The sequence below is a fragment of the Aptenodytes forsteri genome, unplaced genomic scaffold (genome assembly GCF_000699145.1).
Source record: "Aptenodytes forsteri isolate BGI_AS27 unplaced genomic scaffold, ASM69914v1 Scaffold216, whole genome shotgun sequence".
Taxonomy (NCBI): Eukaryota; Metazoa; Chordata; class Aves; order Sphenisciformes; family Spheniscidae; genus Aptenodytes; species Aptenodytes forsteri.
The window spans coordinates 2,071,609-2,088,620 of NW_008796114.1; the positions used below are offsets into that span (position 1 = coordinate 2,071,609).

Genomic DNA, 17,012 nt, shown 5'->3' on the forward strand with positions numbered 1-17,012 from the left:
CAGTTTAATAGGTAAAGCAAAAGCTGCGCACACAAGCAAAGCAAAACAAGGAATTCATTCACTCCTTCCCATCAGCAGGCAGGTGGTCAGCCATTCCCAGGAAAGCAGGGCTCCATTATATGTAATGGTTACTTGGGAAGACAAATGCCTTAACTCTGAATGTCTTCCTTTCCTCCTTCTTCTCCCAGCTTTTATTTCTAAGCAAAACATCATATGGTGTGGAATATCCCTTTGGCCAGTTGGGGTCAGCTGTCCCAGCCGTGTCCCCTCCCAGCTTCTTGTGCACCCCCAGCCTGCTCCTGGTGGGGTGGGGTGAGAGGCAGAAAAGGCCTTGACTGTGTGTAAGCACTGCTCAGCAATAACTAAACACTGCTTATCAACAGTGTTATCAACACTGTTTTGGTCACAAATACGAAACAAACTACTATGAAGAAAATTGACTCTATCTATCTCAGCCAAAACCAGTACACAAGCCCAGAGATGAAATGAACAGAGAAGGGAACGGAGGCAGAGGTGGGGGCTGTCCTAAAACCTGGATCTCAAGTGGTTTGGACCATGATCTCGTCCATGCTTCTGCAAAATTTCATTGACTTCAGAAGAGTTATCTGATTTATGTCCAGCTAATGAATACTGTTGTTATCTTGAAGAGTGTAGTTGTTGGGACATCTGTGAACTTCCATTATATGGTAGTTCAAGGAGTAGAGCAGCACAGTCCTGCAGCACATGATGTTGTAAAGTTACCAAACCACTTCATTACCTTAGAAAATGGGAACAGAATTCTGCTATCATGACATTTAAGCCCAGAGGCAACACTGAAGTTAGCAGGGTTTCACCCAGTTTTTGCCGAGCAGAATATATCCCAAAATGTTTGTCATATTCAGCTCACTTCCAAAGTCTCTCAAATACAATGTTGGATTCGCAAAGAAAAGTGCTGCGGCTCATATCCTTCTTAAGGAGCATTGCACATCAGAGAACTGCAAGCAACAGCCATTGATCCAGAAGCTTGTGCAATGTATGTGTGTTTGTGCCACATCAACAGTGGAAGGTCACGTTTAATTTTCTCCCAGAAGAGCACCCTCTGAGCTGACACACGGAGATAAAGATACTACTCATTATAGTGGTTGTGATTTTTATACCCAAATAGGTTATGTTGGAAGGAGATCAGACTCCAGTCCCTCAAGTGCAAAACAATCTATACAGCAGCCCCTCAGCTTGCTGAGCCAGCAGAGCAACTCCTGTTTGCTTCTTAATTTCAGATAAGAGTTAAACATAAATAATACCAAAAAGACTGATTATCTCACAAGATGGTTTAAGGGCTGCATATAATCTTTGGGGGGGGAAAAAGAAGGAAAAAAAGAAAAAAAAAAAGAGAAAAAAAAAGAGAAAAAAAAAGAAAAAAGAAAAAAGAGAAAAAAGAAAAGAAAAAAAAAGAAAAAAGAATGAATGAAGAAAAAAAGAGAAAAAAGAAGGAAAAAAGAAAAAGGGAAAAATTAAAAAGAAAAAAAAATTAAAAGTTGGGGGTTTTTTGTAAGTTTGGTTTGGTTTGGATTTGGGGGGAGGTGTTTTGATTTTTGGTTTTGTTTGGGTTTTGGGGTTTTTTTTGTGTTGGTTTTTGTTTCCCCACAAAAGCCCCAGCCTCACTTGCCTGGTGCCTCCAGTGGCACCCGCAACGGCACAGGCTCCGCTGCCCACCCCTGTGAGCTGCCCCTCCACCACGCCAGGGGCCTGTACCTCTCCCTGGGGACATCCCTCCATCCCCTCCCTTCCCTCCTTTGCCTTCAGCTGAGCCCCCTCCTCTTCTGCCTCCAGCACCCTCCACAGGCCTAGCTCTGCCCCCCCGCCCCATGTCCCCTCTGAGAGCCTCCAGCAGCCCCCTGGGGCGAGCAGAGCCAAGGGCTGGTGCGGTCAGTGGGCCCAGTGGGGTGGTCTTGTGAGAGATGGGGGGGGGCAGGAACAGGGGGTGGCGGCAGCAGGCCGGCCCCCAGGCTCTGAGGTGGCCCCAGGAGGGTGGGTAGGGGCCGAGCAGGGGTCACTCACCCACCAGGCAGGGCAGCCTCAACATGTCTGCCCCGGGCCCCAGCACCCTGTCCCATTTGGTGACCCCGGCGACGGCGGAATGAGAAGGGGACAGCATAACAGCTGGGCTGGGGAGGGGGTGTGGAGGGGAGCCGAGGCACAGGCTCATGCCTGTGAGGCTGTGAGGGGAGGCGGGCACCCCACGAGGAAGGAAGAAGCTGGGGCCATGGGGACAAGGCAAGCTGGAGGAGCGGGAGCCAACCTGGGAGATTCCCCTTCCGCTCAGGGACACGGTGGTGGCTGGCAACAACCTGCAACAGCATTTGAGGCCTGGCCAGGCTATCCCCGAGCTGAGGGTACCCCAAAAGCAGTACCTTTGAGGTACCTTGCACCGCAAAGCATTTTGTGCTCTTCTGCTGGAGAAAGGGGACAAAATCTGTTCCTGTTCCACCTGCGCGGATTGAGACGCACCCCATGCCTCCCCAGGGAGCATCCCAGCACCAGCTCGCTTCAGGACACAATGGGAAGCTGGCTTGATCTCTCCTGGGCAGCTATGCCACTTTCTGAACACCCAGCGAGTCACAGGAGCACCAGCTGGTCTTCCTCTGCCTCCGGCGCAGGTGTCCCGAGCGCTGCTCTCTGCACGTTAAAACCTTCCCAGGCAAAAGGGGGTGCCGGCGAAAGAGGCTTTGGGACCACCAGCACAGAGGTGCCCAGAGCCCCACAGGGCTGATTTTGAGGGAGACCAACACCCACGTGCCCGTGCCCATCTCTTACTACAGAGGCTGAAGCGCGGGCCACAGATGCAGCAACCCATGTGTGCACCCCATGGAGAAACAGTTGATACAGCTGGGCAGCTTCCCACAGCTGGGCACTTTCTGACATGAGAGGGAAAGGCATGACCATAACCATCACGGGCAAGCAGCTGTCAGGGTGGTTGGAAGGAAAATGCTTGGCACAGCAGCTCCAAGAACTGCATCTGTAAGCAAAATGGAGGGTGGCATAGCGGCTTCGTGTACCCGCTGCATCACCCCACAGCCTCAGCTCAGCTGGGAAATGACACCCTTGCAGAACCAAAGAGGAGCTGCAAAGCGGACAAAGTTTTCGACAACGTAGCAGGATGCTGCTGAAGAAGTCACTTCTGTCACAAATCCTGGGAGAGTCGAGCAGCTCTGCTGTATGCAACGGCTGCAGAATGCTGCAGATACTCTGGCTGCAATTGCAAGGCTGATACATCACCTGCCAGTACCCTGAGTGGCCATACAGGTTATCAAGGTGAAAACTCACACCACTGGAGCCATGCAGTCCATTAGAAAGGTGTCTGGCAACAGCACGTAGCTCTGCGGTTCCTTGCAGGAGACAAGCTGTAGTTTGCTCTAAGATGTCTTGTTGGAAGGTAACATTTCTGAGAAGCTTGAAGCCATATCATTTAACAACAGCATTGAATTTTAGGATGCTTTTGCAGCTTCTCAGAAACACAGTGAGCAGGAGACATTTTCCAGCTAGCTCTTGCCACTCACATTAAAACAGGCAACACTGCTGGAGCTTGCAAATTTTAGCCAGTTCCTAGTCTTCCATTGCTTAGCTTGAGACATATTGCTTACTAGCTCATTTCAGACAACTCCAGGGCCTTCCACTCCCCAACTCTGTTAATCCCCTCTGCTCCCCAGTGACAATGCAGCCCAGACTGAGTTCAGTCGTCCCGACTTGAGCAGCTTCCCAGGGGAACTCAATGCTGACCTCAGTGGCTGATGGAAATGCATGACCTAGGAAAGCACACCAACATGGCATGTCACATAGTGTTATTAATGTCTGGCAGATGCTGGCTATACGGCCTGCGTCTACATGTGCCAGCAAGAGATTTATGGCGTATGAAAACAGGAAACAAGAATGAACGGACCAGAGTCCCTGGACATACACTGAGAACTCAAGCACAAGGCAGAAGATGAAGGAGCTGTCAAAGAAGTCATCCTTGGTTGGTGCTCTAGTAACAATGCCTGTGGGGACCTACTGTATATTTGGAAAAAAGGCAGTTGGGTACTTGGCATTTCTCATGCATTGTGGCATACGCTGGATTTGGTTCAGCTTGTCAAAATCATTCAGGGAACTCTTACGGTCTGCAAGTGCATTCAGAAGCCAGCTAGTCTGCGGCGTGCACCTGGCAGGGTCAGGAGACTGCGAGTGCGGGAGACACTGTTGTGCTGTTCAGCTTTGTTTGTGCCAGCTGGCTATGGGGCACTTGTGTTTTAAGTTTCTGCAAAAAAGAAGTCATCTTTGAGGGAGGGATGAGGATAGGAGGAACAGTAGTTTGGACAGGAGGCATCAATGTGGCAAGCTGGGGGGGGAGTCTACTCCCTACTGTGGTGTCAAGCAGTTGTAGTGGTCAGTAATGCGCAGTACAGGGGTGATGTTAATTCCAATATTTTCTGATTTCTGAGGGTTAACTCGGCACCTATAAGGCTGTACCACTGATGATGCATTACAAGCTGTATAATTCATGCACTGAAGCAGATTGGCAACCTTGTTTTCAGAGCCACCACAAAATGGCGTTTCCTGCAGATGGTGTTCCTGTGTTAGCCTGAGCTCGGCGGGCTGATGTATGCAGCTGTAACCCCCAGGCCTACAGCATGACTGATGCCAGCAGTAGGTGTGTGTAACAGCAGGATAACAACTCGCTGCTGTTACAAGGAAAGGAGCTGCATTTTCCATGTTGCTATCTGATTGCCATGTCGATTTTGAGCTTCGGAAGAGCCTGTCTGGTTTGTGAGGGACCACCCTTTGGCAGACAAGCTCCTCTTCCAAGTTAGTCTTCTTCTTGTCTTCAATAACTCAGTTATTTCTCAGTATTTTCCGCTCTGCATGTTCCACCACAAACACCACCACCAAGCAGCAATGTCTGAAAACCTCTTGAAAATCCCAGGACCGTGGCTCACAGACCCTTCTTCCTCTGCTCCAAGGGTTATATTGCCCCTTCCTTCATCAGGTTGATAGAAAACATCACAAGATCAAGGTGCGTGCCCCAAAATATCACCATCTTGGACACGACATGCTGATCCAATCCCCCAACCCTTTGTTTCTCTTCTACCTTCTGCAGATGCATGGTGTACGGTGCACAACCCTCAGCCCAGGACAGCTGAGTGCCATGTTTGGAGATGGCAAATACAGCCAGAAGAGGCTGACCTCGCCGTAGCAGCACGGTGCCAAGCCAGGCCCTGGCTCTAGTGAGCAACGGGCCAACAGGGAAAGGGTGACTGCAGAGCCAGGTCACGGAGATGCATAGCATGGTTCCTCAACATACACACTAGCCTAACTTGCCAAGAAAAAAGCACACTCAGGCACACACTGCGCTTAACCAAAGAAGAAGGAATGATGGCTAATGTTTGTTGGACTGTGTCAGCTCTGTGAGTTAAACTGGGGGGGGGGGGGAGAAGAGGGTAAAAGATGTCTGATCAGCTCAAGAAACTCATGAAGAGGGAGGCTACAAAGGTTAGGATTGAATTCCAGACTCAGTGCCTTGTCAAGCAGCATCCCTAGAAAGCTTGTGTCTTAATTTGAAATGTAAGCAGAGATGATAGAAAAATGCTTCCAAACCCACCTGTTATGGGGGGAAAAAAAAGTTATTTCAGAAAGGAAATTCTGGTAAAAATACATAAATCTGTTTTCTCATGTTAGCTGGAGTGAAAAATCAGAGTACTGGTACAGCCATAACGGTGCTGTTAACTGCAATATGTTTGTATATCAATATATTGCTAGAAAATAAGCAGTAGGCTCTTTGCTTGTGGGGGAGACCGTGAGCAATTTTGCTTGTGTAGCTGTTAGGGTGGACTAAGGAAGGGACCAGCAGAGCCCCTGAGACACGCCAGGTTATGTATTGCTGCCAGAGCATCAAAGGAAAGCGAAAACTGTGATACCTTCATTTATCAAAACATACACCTAAGAGAACAGCAACGCTGTGAATGGGTAGAGAAGGGGGTCCAAAGCCCATCACAGTTCTACCCTCTCCCCTCCATGGATGACAACATTCAACAGCAATGGCTCCAGCTCTCCTTGGGGTCCCCTCTCTCTCCTTGCCCGCCGGGCTCACTTTCTTGCTAGATCCCAGTTCCCAGGCCATACGGTTTTGCTCTGGACTCCGCAACCAGCAATCATCTGGCAGCTCCCAGGAACTCAGGCTTGCACAGGTGCCCTTGCTCCATGCTGGCTGCAGCTCTATCGGTGACACTGCTGGGTCTCACTTGAGGGTGCAGCAGCTTCAAGCAAGAGCGCGTTTGCTCCGTTCACATGAGGCGTTGGAGAGCACAGATTTTCCTTGATAAAACAGTGCTGGCACCTACAACCCTCTGCCCACGATCTGATCTCCCCTCCCCACACCCCTGTGCACTGGCCCTGTCTGTGTGCACAGCACAGGCCCTACCAGTGACCGTAAAGTCACAAGCAAAACCAGCTTCAGAGCCAGAGCACAGCCACCTGCTCACAAATCAAACGTCCTGGTGGGGGAATCTCAAGGAGAGGCGGAAGATGGGAATACTGTTACTCTGAGATGTGGGACAACGAAGCTGCTGGCTGAGACAGCAGTCCCTGCCCCAGCGCCTACAGGGCATGGATTTAGATGTCATCCAGTGCTGCATCTGGAGGATGTGGAGCTGCATCTCAGGAGCGTGCCTGGGCTGCTAAGATCAGCTGCCATCTGGTACTAATGGAAGAGTGGACAGCCCAGCCAAGAAGCCATCAGAGCCATTGCACAGCAGCCAAGTAAAGGTCCTCTTCCAGCTCAGCTCTAGGTCTTCCATGAAGCAGAACCTACATCAGCAGGAGAGCCTGATGCTGAACACCTTCATCCTAGTAGCTACGGCCCTGTGGGAAGGGACGTGGGTACCAGCCCACTCAGAGAAGGGCTGAGGTCTCCATCTCCACGGACAAAAGCATTAGAGAGTGTGCTGATTTAAACCAGAATGATATGAATTGCTGAATTTAATGACAGGTTAAATAATCTTCATTCCGTAGTTGTACTTTATTTTTGCAGGTTTACTGTCACTGGCTGAGAGCTATGTGAATGTGCTGATAAATATAGACTTTACATTAAAATTGGCACTCATTTTAACTTGGTGAATATGTTAATCTATTCACATTTATACAAGCACTGTACAGTTATAACATGCATTAATTCAGATACTTAATTTACATTTTATTTTGTTAGGAAATAGTGAATGAAGCATTTTTTTACTTGTCATTTAGAAAATGGAATATTTAATTGATTGCAAAAACAGCATTTAAAAATGGTTTCTTGAATTAATAATACAACCTAAAATGGAGTGGAGTCATAAAAGCATGCTTGAATGAACGGCTCTAGTCTTTTTAGGCAGGCTGGTTTAGTGCAAGAACAATCTGATCTAACCACAAAGTTAGCCCTAGTGTGAGCAGGGGCTTGGACTACAGAGCTCCAGAGACATCTCTTCCCACCTAAATCTTTCTGTAGTAACTAAACGGGTTTTTCCAATGACTGGATCCTTCAGGCTTTCAGAACGAGGAAATCTGATGGTCTCACACTTTTTTTTCTTGCTTCTTGTTGATGTGTAAAAAATAATTCCAGCCTTTTCTCCTCCCAGCCTGGTTTTCAGCTTTGAATGAGTTATTCCTTCAATGGCAGCGACCCAAACCACTGAAATTAAATTGTACATCTGCAAAAACAGAACGAAGTGGGCAAGTTGCTGAGCATTTTTTCACAGTAGGCTTTAGGAGCTTAGTGTTTGTCACAGGTTTGCCTGTCCTTAAGTCTTGGGCAAAAATGTCTTTTTTAAACTAAGACTTAAATTTCTTTTATGTATTCAGAATAATAAACATAAATTAGCATAAATTAATCAAGATGTTTGACTATTTTTATAAATGAAATGCATTTTATTTGATAAAAACAGCTATGTTTTTTCTGATACTCTACTAGGCAATGGAGTTGGAGGAACTTCCTTCAGTTGTCTTTGGAAAGAATGATAGGATGTTTTGTTTCCTTCTATCAGCCTTTAACTCTTTAAATACTGCAGTCTTCCTTGCTTACTGCCGCTGCTTTAGAGCAGCCGGGGATCGCACGCTCCCCAGGTGTTGCCGCTCAGCTTGTCGACGCCTCCACAGTTTGTCCTCCTTGTTCATACGGCAGGGAAAAAGTAGAGCCATGGTTGATTATACAAAGGACTCAGAAACCGTCAAACCTGCCAGGTCTGCTTCGTCCAGGGACCTCAATCTAAGCTCACTCAGAAGTTTGGGTAATCACGCTATGTTAAACTATCTACCGACGAGCACTTGGTACGTGACCAAGTGCCTTGCCCTGCTCCAGGAGAAATGAAACATCAGTGCTCCTGTTGCCAGTTTGCACAAGACTGTTCACCGTGGTTGCGTCATGGTCTGGGCTCAGTCACCTCAACATCCTGCTGTGCTTTGGCTGAAGCTTCACTTAGCCAAGAGAATGACAAGATACCCTTCATATCTCTCCTTTCTGGGACTTGGAGGAAGTGCCACCCGTTTCTCTGTAGATGTCAGAGGGGAGCAATCCTGCTGTCATCTGTAACTACCACTTCTCAACAACGTATATCTGCATATCTGCAACGAGAAATGTCCTGGGAGGACCTGGTCTTATTTTCAGCCAGTATAAGCAACTTATCTCTTGGGAATGTTTTCCTTCTCTGCTGCCAACTTGAGATCTCTGGACTGATTTGGCCAGCATTTGAATCGAGCCTTAAGATCTTCAGCAATATCACCTTTCACCTGGAGCCACGCAACTGCAGCTTCTTATCCTAGCTTGCTCTGCTACACAGTGTCTTGTTATCCATATCTGACCGGATTTAGGACCAACAGCAGCCCTGCTTTGAAGGGGAAGCTGGACCAGATGACCTCCAGGAGTACCTTCCAATCAGTGTTTCCAACTCTAAGATATATATATATTTATATGCGTTAATTGTCTCGTAATAATTCTTCCCCGATAATCTAAGTCAGTATCACCGAAACACACTCTACAATTGAGCCTCGAATAGTCTGCTTAAGCACAGAAGCCTTACGCAACCCGTTTAACAGACAGTAAGAGACTGTTTACCACATGGTTCTGAATGTATATTTAGGTAAATAATACCTTAAGAGCGCTTAATTAAAGGCTGAATGTTGCTGAGCTATGGGGCTAGTTTAATCGCTTGCTATGTTTGTAACAGATGAAGAAGAAAGTCCCACTGGTGGAAGGCGACGGTTGTGGCTGGGACAGTTTCTGTGCACATCACGCAGCGGACATAGCGGTGGCAGAGCCCGGGGGACGGGAGCTTGCTGAGGGCGTCTGCTGGCTAGAGAGGGGAATACTTTGCTGAACGGCCTCATCAGCCACGCTTGCCCAGCTACCTAGGAATGATGCCCACAGTTGGGGCAATCATAGCTGGACAAGATAAACCGGTCACTTGTGTGGATGACCAATTATTTTTAATAAATGGGCTTAAAGAGGCTGGCAAAAATCTTCCCTCTCGTCATGCTGTACGGCTCCAGCTTCCTGAAACTCAGACTTGACTTTACTCATCAACTAGGTTATTTCCAATCACTCTAAAAGGGCAATTTCTCCAGCTCCATTTTAGAAAGTGTTTATGTTGCACTGACAGCTGTTCCAGGAAATCTGCAAGCTAGCCAGTTCTTTAAAGGAGTTCATGATTACTTTGACTTAGTGTATCCCCTTTTTAAGCACTTCAATTCCAGGTGAAGTAAACTTTTCAGATCCCATTACCACTACAGTGATACAGGTAACTATTAACAGTGATCTTTTTTTTTTTTAAAAAATCAAATCAAGTAATTTTTGACTGACCTTTTTTGCTACTTCCAGGCAAACTGATTTTATTTTCTTGACTTGGATTTCTTGCTTGTTTTAAAGAGAAGCAATTTACTTATCTGCTGTTTCAGTATTTCACATCTGGACTGCTGTGGCAGCCTTCTTGACATCGTTAAGGACCAGCACAGAGCTAGCTCTTTTCCAGCCTTGTAGGCTTTCCCCAGCGGTCCAGAGACTGACAGAGAGCAGACCACAGACGCCTTCGGGTGGCTTTCACAGGACCACAAACACCATTTACTGAAGACTGCTGATCAAAAAACTGTTCGCCCCAATAGATGCTATTTAAAATCCTCCTTACTGTTTGCCTGGGAAGTACATCATCCCCATATGACACCAGCACCAACACAGAATAAATATTTACAGAACACTTCCCCCTCCTCTCATTACAAACAATTCTGCTATCTGCAGTTGGTAATGGACATGTGCCATGTTCAATTATATCAAAAACAAAAGGCATTCTAAAAAAAGCTGCTTATGTTTCTAGCCTTGTCACTTATAGGCTTTGTTCCCACTGGCTTCATTTTTGTACTTTGTAATTTCTAGCTTCTACTGATTCTTTTATTTCCCCCCTTCGGTGATTAAATATTGCACAGTTACTGCCCTTATTCCCTCTCTTCCAAGGTTAGTTTTTAATTTCCTTTCAGCTGCATTTATACTTGCAAGCCGTTTAAAAATTCTCGGGTTTCATCCATATTTTTTGTCTAAATTCCCTCTTCCTTTAAGTCAGAGCATTCCCTCAGCTGCAGCAAATGTCCCCTGAATGCTCCACGCTGCCGGTTGAAGCACCCCTTCATCAGACAGAAGCAGGACGTAGTGGCAGGACGGGGGGTGACTGGCAGCTTCCCGCCTAGCACTCCCCACCATTTTCTGGCACCGAATCAGAACCCGGCCTAGATGTTTCTCATGTGTTTTGCATTAAAAGTCATCAGGATGTTCCAATTCTCAGTGTCCCAAGAAGCACAATGATAAACCTGTGCCCAAGCTTTAGCCTGAAAACAGGAGTATTCTGGTCTACCTCCCCCTCTCAGTATCCTACATTGACTGCAGAAGACGCGACACTTGCGTTTCCTAAACCAGAGCTACCCTGAACAGTTACTCCTGCGCAGTAAGCAGCAACTAAGCAATGGGCCATCTTGTTTCCTGGTTTGGTGTGCAACACACCCCTGCCCACTCACACTGCCTTCACATTACACCACATGCATTTATAAACTACTTATTATCCTTCGTCAGCAGTGGCTTCATTACAGGGCCACCACTTCAAACACCTCTCTAGCACACAGTTCCTAGAAAGCTTGCTGCTAATGGTGGCCGCTACAATCCATCAAAACCCATCAAAACCAAACCACTTAGAGGAGTGTTTGCATCCTTTGTCACCCTTGCACTTTGCCCAAAGCCCATTTTCAAGCTCAGACCACATCCTCCCTCCCTTTGTTCTGTTAGTTGAGCACTGAGCTGATATCTGGGTAAACCCCAGCTGAAGAAATTCGTTCTCCTGCCACAGCTTTCTCACCCGCTGGATGTTGGCACAGCATCTCCTGTTATGAAGACCGTACCACACACACAACCGACATCTTCCAGGATTTACTTCCTCTCCGTTTAAGGAGGGAAGCCCTAGGAAAATGGTTTAAGCAGGAAGAGACGCAAGCTCATCAATCTCCAGGCCATGCCAATGGAATAGATAAAGGGGAGCTTCAGTATGGATCATCTCCTCACAGTTACCTGCAGACACTACAAAGGGAGACACATCTTCAGTAATTGTTTTGGAGCCTAACATTATCTTAGTAACAGCAGCTGGAGTTTCTGGCAACAAGAAAGTGATTCGAGGTGAAAGTGACCTGCTGGGGAACAAGTTACCAGGATATCTGGAAAACCTATCCACATTCTTGGATGCACGTGGTTTGCCCTGATGGCTTATTTTCTCAGCTGTGCTGCCCAACAGCCACAGTGAGGGCTGGCCTTCTATAACCTCCACTTTTCCTTGTTTGAGAGAAGACAACTGATGAAGTAAACAATCCAACAAAAACGTGAATAAATGTCCACCCTCTTGTGGGGTCATGACTGAAGGGGCAGGTATTTTTCACAGCCACTAGAAAGCTTAGTAACCTTTTGCAAGTATATTAAGGATATTTTCAAGCCTGACTTAGGCGGAATGTCACTTATTAACGCTGTTCAGGATTGTTACATGAAAAAGCTGTACCACATTCATCATTTAGAATAAAAGCAGAGCTGAGAGAGAAAGAATACCTAAAGAGACCAATTGTGGCAGTTTATTTTGGAGGTGACAGCAAGGCAAACCAAGTATTTGTTTCAATGAACTTTATTTAATTCCGTATTATACAAGTGGGATCTGAATCCCCAAACTTCCCATCATCAACATAATGGAGAAGCCCCACTGCACAAAAGGAAGGAAGAATTCTGGAGCCAGAAGACAGGCTAGATCAAGCCATTTCTCCCCGTGTGGTCAGAAATTCTTCCTCCTTCACACAATGTGCTTCCCAGACCAGCAGGTTTACCCCAGGAATAAGAGAGACAAAGCTAGCTCTAAACACTCCTCCCTCTTCCTCCTCTCCCCAACAAAAGAGGCTGCTCAATGCCAGTAGTGGAATGGTTAAAGATAGGGAGTACATTAGGTTTTCAGTTTCTCAACCAACCCACTAGATTAAGAAGCGGCCTGGTTACTCCCTCTCTCCTGAAAAAGATCCAGGAAAATCAAAGACCTAAAATGCTGAAGACTTACCTCCTTTCCTTCCCCCATCCCATAGCCTTGTTCTCTAAGCAGAGAGTAGGCAATGAACTCTGAGGAGGCTGAAGGAAAGCCAAGGAAAATCAGGGGCTACCTGAATCCCTGGGAATCTGGTGGCTACCCTGGTGCCCTCATTCATTCCCTTTGAGGCTCAGAGACCTGTTTGGAATAGTACACAGAGAGGGCCTCCCTTAGGGATTCGGAAGCAACCAGGGATACAGAACACACAGGAACCGCTGTGAGGGTACACACCATTCCAGGGATGGCCCAAACCACAAACAGGGCAAGGCTCCCCCCAGCCAAGGCCCCAAGGGCTGGGGGAGCTGGGACGAGGCCCTGGCAGGGGGAAGAGAGCTCCTGCAGCAGTACTGAGGGCTCGCGGGATTTTACTTCTTCTTCCTCTCCTGGGAACAGCGAGGGCAGAACCTGGTAGAAAGGGAAGTAAAAAGCCAGCGTTTAGGGCATGACATGAACCTTGAATGTGCAGTCCCAAAGGACCTTTCCCAAGGTCCCTGACAAAGCCTTAGTTCAAATTTTCCTTTTTAAGAGGTCTTCTAAGTGTGTATATACAGTACTCTCCCTTCTGCCACCCAGGACCTCCACTTTCCAAAGACCAATGGGCCCTCCAGGTTGCTCGTTCACTCACCATTTTCCTCTCGGTTTTGTTGTCAGACCCACACAGGCAAAATGAAACCATTCAATGGAACACTGTTGGGATGGAAAGCAGTCAGTTAAAGAGCAGTTTTCTTTTGAAATCATTGCTTCTGGGCTACCAGAGTTTCCCAACATTTGATCACAAACTCCTAAATCCCTAGCAGTGATCAGAGAATGAAGACTCACACCCAACCTATACACTGTTAGCAAGGAGAACTCCCCTTCTCCCTTGCTAAGCGTGGGGGCAAGAAGACAACCTGTCATTTTAAGAAAAACCCTGAAGAAAGAGGCACTTAACAGGTCACGGCAAGCCACCCCTCTGCCCTTCCAAACTACCTGAGGTAAGCCCTCTTCTTGTCACTGCTTGCTGTATCAGACCCCACTCAAGAGGGACAAGACTTTACGTGCAAGACTCTCTCCACTCCCTTCTCCCCCATTTCCATCAAGTGCAGGCTCTTACATCTGGGTTGTCGCAGCCAATCATCTCCCCATAGGAGACCTGGTGGCAGAGGCAGTAAGTAGGCTCATTGGGGTCCACGGGCATATCCAATACATCCGAAGGGTGCACATTTCCAAAGGTGACTGAAGGCATCCCATACTCTGTGCTACTGCACAACAGGAATAAAGTAGGTCAGCAAAATAACTGGCTTCGAGTCCCTTCATGTCTCCCAAGACAATGCCCTTGTTTGCCAGAGACCGCCACTTCTCTTTTTTTAAACACATACACCCAACTCCACTGAAGTGACCTGCTTTTCCCTTCACGCCACACTCCCCTGAAAGAATTAAAAGGTCTCCTTCCTCTTGCTTCCCAAGAAGGGACAGGGGACGCACCGTCTGGTCTGGGTGGGGATCAGGTCCTTCACAGGGAAGTCTGGCTAGGCCTCCCTTCGTCTGATTTGCAGTGATGCTCCTCACTCCCGCAAATCTCTTAAACACTTACGTGCGGACAAGTTTCAATTTCTTTTGGGCAGTTTTTGGCGCCTCCTCATCAGAGTTCTTCCCTTTAGAGCGAGCACGGGCAGCTTTCTTCTCTTTTTGGGCTCGGCCCTCTGGTAAGAAGAGAAAAAGGTGTTGCATCTGCCACCCCATCAAAATAGACACCTGATAGTAACAACCTCTCCAGCACTAAAATACTTCGGAGTGTATATTGGCTTTGGGCCATGCACCCCATCTTAATTTTATCTAGTGGCCTTGAATATGCTCACACAAGAAGAGCCCAGGTCACCATCTTTTTACCTGTCCTTCAGATTCCAGCGTAACAGTCTTTGATCTGTACCACTCCAGTGCCTGCCTTCATCCCCACCACTTCCATAGTCACTTGGCTGCCTCCTGTATCAATCTGCAGCCCAGTGGTGGTACTCACTCTTCTTGCCCTTGCTGGAAGAACTGTCATAGTCACTCGACTCTATCTGCTTCTCCTTCAGGTCTGCTTCAAAGCGAGCGAGGTCTGTGTCCAGCCGACGGATGTGCTTATCAACCTGCAAAGACGACAGTGACCAGGAGTTGTTACGACAGAACAGAGCCCAAGAGGGCAAAGAGGAGAGGGCATGGGGCTTGCACTAAGAGATGAGAAGCAAGAGTGGTTAGGGCCTAAAAAGAGAGATCAGGGCCTTCCAGGATTGAGGGCTTTAGTACAGCCTTTCATACGATAAGCACTAGACACTTCCCTTCATACCATCTCGTAGGTCTGCATAGCCAGCTGAACCTTGTCGTCCCCAAACTCCTTGCATTTCCCATAGGCCTCCTGGATTTGTTTGAGAAGCCCCAGTTTTTCCTCCGAAGACAAAGTCCGTGCATTGCTGATATACTCCGTGGCCAGCTTATCGATCTCCGCCTTGAGGTCTGAAACAAGTTTACCATTAAATACATAAACACACATACATACACACACACTACAGTGCCCTCCATTAAGAGAGACTGAAGGATCAGAGCAGCTGTAGGCTTCCTCCCCTGCCCTGAGATCCCCGTGATAAAGGCAAAGGCAAGAAAAGCCAGTCAAGCTGCATACTTCCTGTCTCGTCAACGAAACCATCTCTAATCCTCACCTTCCGTCCTCTGATCCAGATCTCGCATGAGCTGGAAGTTTCTCTGCAATTCAAACGGCAGGTTCTCAATACCTGCAGGGAAAGGAGGATACATGGAGAAGTCAGGTTCCTGTCCACAATGCCAAGGCAGAACAAAGCTGACTGATAACACCACAGACACCACTCCAGTGATTCCCAACATCCTTTCCTGGTGCACATTAGCGTGCTTCCACTTGTTGTCAACTCCAAAGTAGACAGACTATAAAAACGTGATATATTTAATGCAGGACCACAGTTCTATAATACATACCAGTTAACAGAAAACTGCTGCCATGCAGAAAGGCCTACATTAAGAAAGCAGAAAACCAAAATTTGTAATGAAGTCAGTCATTATAATACAACGTATCCATCCAAGAACTCCATTCAGTAATGAAAAAAGTAGTACAACAGCTGGTAAATAATGACATTTAGTTATTCCTATGCAAGGATGTCAAAATTAAAGTTGATCAAATGCTAATTCACTGAAAAATGAGTCCATTTTAGTGCATCTATTTCATGTATAGGGGACAGGAGACACTTTGTGCCGAGCCAAAGAGCAAGTCTGAGACAGGATGGGGGACCAGCGAACAGCAGTCTTAACCCCCTGTCACGTGTTCCTTGTTCTGCCTTCTGCACCGTAATCTCAGTGTGGTCTGTCCAACACCTGGAAGGATGCTATACATTGTGAATAATAAATGTTTGTAGGGCTCTGATAAGCAATGTGAAGTTGATAGTCAATTAATTTTCAATGCACCATGCTACTCACCCCCTAGGCATCACCAGATGCTCAATTGACAAAGCTGATAAAAACAGTTCTCATTTTTCCATGCCTGTCTAATCAAACTGAGATCTAGTGTCACTGCATTAACCTGAAGTCCAAGCTTGATTGTTGTCACCTTTATACCTAATAAAAAAAAAACAACTCTCTTGCAGGTTTAGAAAAAAAAAAGGTGGGAGGAAAAGCTCCTCGGAAACACAACATAAGCATGTCTGCTTCCCGAACCCACTCTCCAACATATAGAGAGTGTAAATGAAGGTGTGTCTACCCATCATCAAAACTGTCTAATACATCAGTCCCGCAGCTGCCTTTATTTTCACTGCCAGTGTTTCTACAGTAGAGACATTTCCCTGAAAAGCAATCAGTCGGCAGGGAAGGTCTGTATGCAAGAGGCAGGTTTTAACAAGTGTTACACACGGGCCATGAAACTAATTCCTGTAAGAGGTAAAAACAGCTGTGGGCCTCACTGTGTGCTCAGACGCTGTTCCTTTAACTTATTTTTTCGCACAAACAGAATATAGTAAGTTACATGCAGAATCCTTATAAGTAATCAAGCTGTTGCTTCAAGAGATTTCTGTTGCCGTTTCTAATTTAAGTATCTGAGAAATGCTCAGATAGTAGATATCCTTAAGCACCCAGATACATAATCACACAGTGCATAGACGTGGCCCCCCTGCATTCAAGGACAGTTAACAGTGCAAAATCAAATTCTCAAAAAATTAGTAAGCAGCAAAATTAACGCTGTCTGCACATTCGTAAATTTGATACTTCTGCATTTGTCCGGCATGACAGACTTCACACAAGGTTCAAGCAGCCAACTACCAGATTAGATCCCTATGGCTCAAAAAAGCATCTCAGAAGACAACGGGGACACAATGCTGAAAATTATCATTGCTTACAAAGGGAACTTAT

The 17,012-nt window shown here is 46.8% G+C and overlaps 2 protein-coding genes across 3 annotated transcripts in view; both read right to left on the minus strand.

Moving 5' to 3' along the window:
- Window positions 1–2,062, minus strand: part of ACRBP (acrosin binding protein) — a 16,812-nt gene extending 14,750 nt beyond the window's left edge. Inside the window, exon 1 of the mRNA XM_009287112.1 lies at window positions 2,038–2,062. Coding sequence (XP_009285387.1) covers window positions 2,038–2,062 — 25 coding nt within the window. The remainder of the gene's footprint in view (window positions 1–2,037) is intronic.
- Window positions 2,063–12,115: 10,053 nt separating this feature from the next.
- ING4 (inhibitor of growth family member 4) lies at window positions 12,116–15,451 on the minus strand. Of its 2 annotated transcripts, XR_657947.1 has the most exons (8): window positions 15,305–15,451; window positions 14,935–15,101; window positions 14,623–14,737; window positions 14,200–14,308; window positions 13,720–13,867; window positions 13,252–13,313; window positions 12,858–13,031; window positions 12,164–12,764 (listed from the first exon to the last, which is right to left on the minus strand). XR_657947.1 is itself a non-coding variant. In XM_009287113.1 (7 exons), exons 1-7 carry the CDS (start codon window positions 15,396–15,398, stop codon window positions 12,992–12,994), a joined length of 735 nt encoding a protein of 244 aa, XP_009285388.1. In that variant the 5' UTR covers window positions 15,399–15,451; the 3' UTR covers window positions 12,116–12,991. The 2 variants fall into 2 exon arrangements, 1 of the variants encoding a protein (XP_009285388.1); XM_009287113.1 differs by having other exon boundaries at window positions 12,116–13,031.
- Window positions 15,452–17,012: the final 1,561 nt, after the last annotated feature.

Excerpts from the sequence above, each read along its gene's own strand:
- ING4 (XM_009287113.1), bottom strand. The coding sequence starts at position 15,398 with ATGTATCCTCCTTTCCCTGCAGGTATTGAGAACCTGCCGTTTGAATTG. Across the intron at positions 15,102-15,304 it reads TCTGGATCAGAGGACGGAAG|ACCTCAAGGCGGAGATCGAT; the intron begins GTGAGGATTAGA and ends AACTTGTTTCAG. Across the intron at positions 13,032-13,251 it reads ACAAAACCGAGAGGAAAATG|GTTCTGCCCTCGCTGTTCCC; the intron begins GTGAGTGAACGA and ends CCTTTCTACCAG.